The sequence below is a fragment of the Brienomyrus brachyistius genome, unplaced genomic scaffold, assembly GCF_023856365.1.
Source record: "Brienomyrus brachyistius isolate T26 unplaced genomic scaffold, BBRACH_0.4 scaffold37, whole genome shotgun sequence".
Lineage (NCBI taxonomy): Eukaryota > Metazoa > Chordata > Actinopteri > Osteoglossiformes > Mormyridae > Brienomyrus > Brienomyrus brachyistius.
This window is the reverse complement of record NW_026042312.1, coordinates 2,289,256-2,298,910: the sequence shown is the minus strand read 5'-3', so window position 1 is coordinate 2,298,910 and position 9,655 is coordinate 2,289,256. Positions and strand designations below refer to the sequence as shown.

The 9,655-nt window shown below is 39.1% G+C and overlaps 1 protein-coding gene across 1 annotated transcript; it reads right to left on the bottom strand.

Annotated features, from left to right (window-relative positions):
• Positions 1-7,637: 7,637 nt before the first annotated feature.
• Positions 7,638-9,390, bottom strand: LOC125722200 (uncharacterized). Its single transcript, XM_048998385.1, has 2 exons — positions 7,755-9,390; positions 7,638-7,707 (listed from the first exon to the last, which is right to left on the bottom strand). Exon 1 carries the CDS (start codon positions 9,151-9,153, stop codon positions 8,482-8,484), a length of 672 nt encoding a protein of 223 aa, XP_048854342.1. The 5' UTR covers positions 9,154-9,390; the 3' UTR covers positions 7,638-7,707; positions 7,755-8,481.
• Positions 9,391-9,655: the final 265 nt, after the last annotated feature.

The window sequence follows — 9,655 nt, the reverse complement described above, 5'->3', positions numbered from 1 at the left end:
GTTCACTACAGATTTTATCATCGAAATGCCCTGTCCTTTTTTTGTATAAATGTGAAATTAAATGTTATTTGCACTGTATTGCTGATCTTTATGTCAGAGTACCTTTTTTTTCTGAGAATCCACACTGCTGTAAATTTGCATCAACATGATTGGGATTGGGATGGAAAAATTATTTTCCATCTTAACCCATATTCTAAGCATATTGATTTCTGTTGTAAATTTGACTTTTACAGCAGTATGATTTAAGACACTAACAGCAATTCATTTTTCAACCAGTAATTGTTAATGTGATAGGAATTGCATTCAACAGCAAATGCGTTCAACTTAACCAAATGTATAAATCTTACATATTCTGATGATTTGACATTCCCCCGACGTCTGTGTGATGTATTTCAGCAACAACACGCAGTTAATGAGATCACTATGCGGAATTTAGCCGACTGTTATTTTACTGATTAGGATATATCACCCAAAATTGGGGTATACTATATATCAAGGGTCAGCAACCTTTTTGAAACTGAGAGCTACTTCACGGGTACTGAGCCATACAAAGGCTACCAGAACAGACTTTACCTAAACTTATCTAAACTTCATGTAGAATAAACACGTTTTAAATGCTTTTTTGGATATTGTCATTTTCAAATCTATATAAATACAAATGTGATTAAAGAAGAATAGCAACAAGATAAAATTAAATTTTAGTCGCTGCCCACTGGTGAGTTGTGGTATTTTTAGAACAGGTCCATGGACAACTCATGTGGTCCTTGGGGGCATCCTGGTGCCAGTGGGCACCATGTTGGTGACGCCTGTTCTAAATGGTATGTAAGGTTTGCAAACTACACCAACGCTTCTGATGTAGCTACATTTAGGCTTATAGTGGAATAATATAGTGGAAGATTCCTTGTGTGAGTGTCTGAGAGCGTGAAAGTCATGCCAGATGCATGGTAGTCGGCAGCCCTGCTTTCCGTGTGCATCTGTCTCTTACTTTAGGTGGCTAGAGATCCAGCATTACTCAGGATTAGGAGCCACTTGCACTGATAATAATTAGTTTCTTTTTCCCCTTGCAGTCTGCTGCTGTATAACATTATGAAATCAGCCCAAAAATCCGCAACCCATGACCTCCTAATATTTACCCGAAACTATGTTTTCAAAATAGCACAATTGGGCATGAACACCGCGGACCTGGAAACTCTGCTGAGCATTGAGAATCAGCGTGCAAAGGCTCTTAATTTGGATATGTTTGTGAAATGTTCTGCTGCACAGCACAACAAAGAAAAACAACTGGTCAGTGATAATGAAAAGTACAATCAGCATTGTTTTAACCATGAGAGTCCAAATGCTTAGATAAATTGTCACTTTTTCAGTGTAAGTATGCTCCTGAGCTCCACGATTCTGAATGATAGTCGGTTTCTCACTGAACCTCCATGCCACTCTGTTAAAATCTCTTGCCACCCCATGTAAAATTTTCTAGATCCACCACTGTGCCAGAGCTAAGACTTAAGAATCTTGAGTATTATTTCAACATAAACTTTGCTTGGGTGCTTCATACTTTAAATTAAATATAAATTATGGCAACGTGCAAAACTATTAAGGAAAATGCAACGTATTTGTTTTTCATTTACGTAATTATATATGTTGATTATGATTCTTTTTAGTTCCACAGTACATGCAGATACTACAATCCAAGCATGCACTCTTAGTTTAATTGCTATCAGTTTATATAAAGATTTATAGAAATTTCAGTCAGAGACTAGCTTCTGATACTAAAATCCAAGCATGCACTCTTAGTTTAATTGCTATCATTTTATATTAAGATTTATAGAAATTTCAGTCAGAGACTAGCTTCTGATATAGAAAGAATGTTTACATTTTTTTGGCCGTGGAATAGTTTTTCAGTGCTGCATGTAGTTTCTCTTTATTGTTTGAATAGGGCACACTTACACATCAACAAGTGCAGTGGCAGTTGTGATGTTCTCGCATATGAGAAAATACACGGACAACATTTATTAAAGAAAACGAAAGGCTTTACTCTCCATACTCCAGTCAATTGCATGCATAGGCCTACTGCCGCATCTCACTTTGCCAACTTCCGCTTCCGTGCGGCTCAGGAGGATCTGGCTGCAGAACACTGGAAAGGGGTCCACAGCTCAAGGGGACCACCAGAGGACAGATGGAGTGGAACCGGGAACCAAGGGAATTGCCAGTGACTGGCACTCACTGTTGTTTTCGACTACAATAAAAACAGCTGTACTGGCTAAATAATGAGCATACAAAAGGAAAAAAAGACATGGATAGGAATAAAAAGGTAATTAAAAATAAAAAAACAACTGAAGAGTCATTCACACTGAACACGCGTCTCTGCTCTCAGGACGATGATCCTGCCAACTGCGCCAGACTGTGACAGACCGAACTACAAAACTGTAGACTCAGTGGACAGCTGACTACGCCACCCTAGGAATTTCATCCAGCTTTCCATTGAGACTACAGTTTTGCAGTCTGTTCTGCCAGACAATGTATTAAAAAGTGCAGTGTTATACATGACACTGTAATTAGTTCAATTCAAGAGATGTACTATCAAGTTATAATAGTGTGATTATCATAATCACACAAATATATGAATTCCCCTGATACTGAATTAAACAACCCTTTATGCTGTCCCTTATGTGAATTAGTAAAAATCTCCATAGTCATATGCAATTCCAATTCCCCCTTTTATTTATTTTATGGCAGACAGACAGCAGTGTATTATTATATTATAATGATATTATATTTATTATAATTATATAATTATATTATATTATAATTATTATATATATCATTATATTAGGGTGCCCCTCGCAGAAGGTAAATTTAATCTTATTTAATTACATTTTCTATATAGCGTCAGATGACAGCAGACGTCATTTACTGTAAGGTTACCTTTACTATATAAGATATAACAGCTCCCAAAGTTCTTCATCTGGTACAGAAAACATACGCCTGACAGATGTTGAAGTTTATTCCGTCTTTATTCTTCTAGACACCGTGAAAAACTATAAAATAAACATATTATTAAATTCCTGCATTACATTTAATCTTACAAGACATTCTAAAAGATCCATGATATTACCGCTAAACAGCGGCTCATACATCACCGCAATTCCACTTTTCAATACAAGACAACAAGTAAATACAATAAATATTAATTACCGTGTGCGCCTTCTGACCAAATGCTTAGGAGTTATTACAGATCCTGCCGTGACAAGCCGACAAACCACAAGTTGACTCCATGAATCTCCCAGCATGCATTTACTCCTACCCTATTCCGTCACATGACCATGTATTCAAGGGTTAACACGGATCAATTAAATAGTCAGCAGAGGGCACTGGCATACATTTCACAGTATACATTCTATATTAAATCAAACCAGCAAAAGGTGATTATAAAATAACCGTCTTAGCGACAGTTACAGAGTGGCGTAGTCACCCTTTCGCTCTACAGCGCCCCCTACCCCTACTACGTTTATAATTATAATAATTGCCTCTTGTGCAGTTACGCTGGTTAAATTACCTGGAAATGTTATTAACTGCACATTCTCCTAGAAACTAACAACGGTGCTCACTCAGGTATATTTATAATGGTCAGAAAGCTGATGTAAAGTCTGATATAGTGCTGAATGTGTTATTTTGTAGACAGTAATAGGTTTAATTAATTTTATATTCCATTACTGTAGAAAGCTATACTTGCTTACTTAAGGTATTTTGCGTTATTAATGTGTGATTTAAATGCAGGTAGTTTTATTACAGTCAGCTTTTATTCACAGTGAGTAGCTTGTCATCATGAAGAGGAAGTGTGACAATCGTGAGGTTTTGGGCAACCACAGAAAAGCAGGAAAGTAAGTAGAGACGGTGAGATAATTAGTGCCAGTCAGATGATAAACGTATACAGTATGTGAGTCAAAGGTTCTTCATATATTAATCATCCCATTCAGGTAACAAATCCTTAGAAATCCATTCCTGAGCATCATGCCAAGAAACACCACTTGTTTACTGATAACTGCTTTCATGTAAACTCTGCTGTGCTGAGAGTAAAGATGAAGAGGGAGAGACAGCAAGAGGCTGCTGACGGCAGAGAATGCAGGCGACATGGAGGGGAGTGAGAAAAGGAGCAAATATTGATGGTTAAGAGTGAATAATGACGTCACAGCAGCCTGATCCTGATGTTAGTTTAATATGCTTCTTAGTTTGGCCTGTGGTGTGTATTTCAGATACAGCATTTAATCAGGGAGACTGAGTGTGAGTCAATGGCAGAGAGAGAGAGAGAGAGAGAGAGAGAGCAGACAGGCAGGTGAAGATGAAGGTGTATTAGGGAGGAGGGGGGAGGAGCTTGGACCTTCACCAAATCAGCCAAATGTAAATGTCACGTCTATCAAACAGGAGACCCTGCTTTCAGGAGAAATGGTTTAAAGATCACACTGGGCTCCCTTACAGCCCCCCCTCGTCTTAAGGGGGGTTCTTTGTTTCTACTGTGCAAAATAATTTGTAACACAAATGTCTAAACTGGCATGAAAGACACATTCAGCTCTTGTGAAGACTGGCATGTGAAACTGGGAAAGGCACTGGGGAAATTCAGTGCACATAAAGACAGGCAGTGCCACAGATTAGCACTGATGACATGGATTCAGAAGATCAATCCTGTTAATATTCAACCTTCAGATGAGCTGGAAAGAGCAGCAGCAAGTGAGGAAAAATCTTCTGAAGTTAAGTACTTGGCACGGCAAGGCCTGGTTTTTCGAGGTGTTGGTAAGGAGAGTGGGAATTTCAAGCAGCTTCTAATGCAAACAGCAGAGGGCGATGCAGAGCTGACCATGTGGCTGAAAGGTCACTTTGATTTCACCAGTGCTGTTTAACTGTAACGCCTGTTCCTGGGTTGCCCTCAGTCCTTGTTATTGGTTATGATTCTCACTGTCCTGCACTGTGTCTTGTTAGCTGTGTATTTAAGTGCCTGTTCTGCTTCTGTTCTTTGATGCTTCATTATAGCTGTATGTTGTATGTATGTATATAGTTCTCTAGTTGTGTTTATTCCATCATTTAGTTCATTCCTGGTCATTTGCTGTTTATTTTGGATCCATCCTGATCCTTTTGGTTTTGATGTGTGTGTTGTAATAAACCCTATTTTTCCAGCCGTGTCATGCACTTCCGCAACCAGAAGAGGGCAGAAGATATGGCACAAAAACAAAGGAAGAAGCCTAACTTTAAAAAGAACAAAAAACATCAAGACTCATCCAGCATGGGGTGGTGGGTTAACAAATAACACAAACAATCAAAGAATGAGCAAACAAAAGAGTGAAAAGATGCAGAGATGACTGAGAAGCAGGGGATGACTGGAGAAGAGACGACAGGACCAGAAGACAGGAGGGATACAGGGAAAGCGGAGAAGACAGTATAACTGAAGAATGGGAGAAGAGGAGAGACCGCAGAGGAAGGAGAACATAGATGACTGGAGGGGAGGGAATATAGGAGCAACAGAGAGAAGGAGGAAGGGCTGCGGAGGAGAAGACAGGATAAGAGGGGAAAATGTGAGCAGAGAAGGACAAACACCCCCACTGCCCAGCAAAGTGCACTTGTAAGTAAACCACAATTTTAGCCTTGGGCTCAATATCTGGACTTGTCTCTGTGTAGCGATGCATAGAATCCTTGACACTGGTTATGACTGTACTGTATTAGTCCTAAACCTGCCATTATAGTGTAAGGAGAAAAGATTTTTTTAAAAATAAATCATTTAAAAAAAAAGGTAGAGCGATGTATCTGCCGGAGAAGTCCCCCCCCCCCCCCCCAAAACCCTGTTTGTTCCCTTCTAGCTACCAGATGAAACTCACAATGCACCCCCATGCCACCTAACTTCTCTTCCACATGATGCACCTTATTTACCCTCTGAATCCTGTCTATTATTGAGCGTTTTTCTATCCATTTGATTATAAGCTTATTACACTGTATGTACATTAGTCAGCCACATATGCTGTACGGCTTTGTTTTCCGGACAGTCTGGGCTACTCAGATGTGTCATAATTCGATTTGTAAATGCTGACAGTCTTGATATTATCCTTCTTATCAGGAAAAACTACTTCTGCATATAGATATTTCTCAATTTTTAGTCTCATCTAATATAAAAATTGGCAGGTAGTACAAATATAATCTTATAAATGCTGAGATTAGAGTATCTGCGATGCAGGAATGCAGGGGTTTCATTGGGGACCTTTCTATGGCTTAGTACTGTGAAGGAGTACATGGTTAGTGCCAGGCGCAAATGAATATCTTTGATTTTGCATCCATGTGGTAACTTGTTGAAGTTGTCTGATAGTCAGTAATACATGGTTTAATTATTATGATTGTTTATTTATTACTTTATAACATCTAAAAGAAACTGAAATAGGAAAGCTTATTTTAATTTATGGTCCACTGGATAAACACAGGCATTACAGACGGTTTTAGAGTCTAATGCTGAATGTTTTTTGCGATAATTTTTCTGCCTGCGTATGCTGTGATTGGTGCAGTGAAATTTGAGAATGTGTTTGTGGTCAGTATCATAGCCTCAGACAACAAACCAACGCTGTAGCGTGTCACTGTGTTTACATGTGAGAGGGGTTCCAGTTACATAATGAACTCGTTCTAATTGTTTTGACGGAGCTCGACAAACCTAAAAAATAAATGCTGGTGTTATCAAAAACTATGTCATATAGCTATATTTCAGATTTATTACAGCCAAACACATCTCGGAGCTCCGAGGAACCTCCTTCTCCTTACATTTCCCTCCATCCCACTCTTCTCATCCCTCCATCCCTCAAATACTGTTACATTTGTCTTTTTTCCACACTCACACCCTATCTTGATCATACTCTGACTGCATGGCTTCCATATGCAGGGCAAACTATTTTACAGTCTTATCTAGTATAATAGGACATAAACATTGAATTTGATAGTTATCTTTTATTTACACATTAGAACACAACGCATGAACATTAAGGGATCGTTTGCATTTGCAACCAACACCTCCGCAAACCCCCCTGCGGAATACTGGCCACGGACAGGGGTGGGAATCCCCAAGCTGGAAGACTGTACTGCGTCATGTTAACATTAGCTAGCTAGTTAGCATGGATACAGAGTGCACCGGACTACAACTATAAAGGACGTAAGGTGTGTGATATAGTAAAACACTTACTAACAGGTAATGCACGTTAGCATTACGTTAAATGACAACTTTACCTGTTACCAGAATAGCCTCCTACACGTTCGCCGAATGACAGCAGGCAGAAGGCGGCGCGTTTTTCAGAAACACACCGGAGTTAAACTTACGCCGCGTTATTTACCAGCACTTGTAACACCAACATTTGCAGCCATTAACTCATATGTGGTAGTAACACTGAAATTACTTTCTCTGCGTCAAAATAAGGCAACACTGTGATTTTGATACTTTATCATTTATACTTAACTGTACCTTCCTCCCATTCCTCCGTCTCTGCTTATTGACATTTAGGAGAGTGTCAGATATAAATTAACAATTCAAAATTATCAAAGACAGACACAACACTGAAGAGATGACAAAGACACAGTTTGAAAAGTAAATATGTTTTATTGCAAATCTCTTATCTTAACATATCCTACCTTATCATATGTTAACTTAACCCATCTTATATTTTAACTTAGCCTATCATCATATTTTAACTTAGCCTATCTTATATTTTAACTTAGCCTATCTTGTCATATCTTAACTTAACCTATCTTATTATATTTTAACTTAGCCTATCTTATCATATGTTAACTTAGGCTAAGATAAAATATGATAGGCTATCTTGTCATATCTTAACTTAACCTATCTTATTATATTTTAACTTAGCCTATCTTATCATATAACTTAACCTACCTTATCTTATTATATTTCAACTTAGCTTATATTAATATATTTCGTCTTAGCCTATCTTATATTTTAACTTAGAATATCTTATCCTATCGTATCTTATAGCTACATTAACACTTAAACAGTATCTCTTTCCGTTGGGTCCCGCGGGATCCCAGTCCCAATGCAGGGCTCTAACACGGGTATTCTAAGAAACAAAAAATAAACACTTTACTTAACTTTACTTAAAGCAGTCATATAACTGCATTATACATACCCAATTAATGCCTTATAAATCATTTATAAAAGTATTAAAAACACGGCTGTAAATACTTATACAAAGGCATAACACATTATAGCTATGTTGATAATGCATTAGGAATGCTCTGATCTATATATACACAATAAATATCTTCATAATACATTATATCGGCCATTAATCCATAATAAACATGGCTATAATGTGTTATGCTTTTTTTTCTTCAATATTTATACCCATGTCTATAATATATTTATGGATGCATTACAGTGCATTGTGAAGGTGTCAATAATGTAGTTATATTACTGCTTTAAGTCATTTGTAAACCTGAATTCACACAGCCTTATAATTACTGCCTCTTGCTACTTCTTCTGAAGGGCAGGGGACAGCAGAAGAAGCACCACTTCATCTTCTTCTTCTTCTTGTGGCTCTTCTCAGTATCATCTTCAGAAATATCTTCGGCATTCACATGGAATGATACTTCTTCTTCACTGTAGATCTTCTCGGCAGCATCAGCATCTTCTTTTGTTTTATCTGTCTTCATCACTTCAGTTTCGTCCTCTTCCTCAGGTCCTTCTTCTGGTACAGTCAGTAGCTGTGATCTGTCTTCAGATGCCACCATACACTGAAACCTGACCAGTGTGGTAGCATCAGCATCTTCTGCCTGCTGGAATACCACATCAGCTTCTTCATTTTCCTCAGGTCCATCTTCCTGTAAAGTCTGCAGCCATATTCTGGCTACATATGCCGCCATGCACTGCCAACTGTCCACTGTGGCAGCATCAGTGTCTTCTGCTTCCTGAAGCTCCTCATCTCTTTCATCATCTTCCTCAAGGTCTTCCTCCTGGATGGGTTCTAGCCAAGTTCTGCCTACTTGTGACACCACATATTCCACAGCATTCCCTGTACTTTTCCCTCCTCCTCCCTTAACCTCCTCCACATTCACTCCCACCTCACATACATTCTCCTCACCTCCATTTAGCATATCCATCATACTAATACCAGCCTCTGTCCCCTCCATCACAACCCTGGAGGCCTTCCCCTCAAATGTTCCCCACTCTGGTACATCCACATATTCCTCACTACTCTGCCCCCTTACCTCACCCTCCCCCCGGCTTGTCCGGTCCTTCCTGACTTTCTTTTTTTTGTTAAGGTAGCAAGTTTTATAAATTTCCCAGTCTTCAGATGAAAGGCCATAATTACTCTGAAGACTTTGAGATGAAATACTAGTGCTGGCTAGCAGTCCATCATTTTCCACACTCTCCCCTCCCTTACTAACCCCTCCCTTACCCAAATCGGTAGACCCCCCCAATCCCCACTTAACCCCCCCAGCTTGGACAGTGGGGAGTGTCACTGGTGAGAACTCCTCCACACCTTCTCCCCAGTTGATCACTTCATCCCACAGGTTCCAGGCTTCCCAGTGTTGGGTGTTGGTCCATCGATCAGCTCTCTCAATTCGCTCTCTGGGGAATAAATGAGAGATTAACCAGCACTTAACAGAGATAATAAAATAAATAAAGAGC

What these genes read in the sequence shown, in the direction of transcription:
- LOC125722200 (XM_048998385.1), bottom strand. Translation starts at nt 9,153, where the DNA reads ATGGAGGGGACAGAGGCTGGTATTAGTATGATGGATATGCTAAATGGA.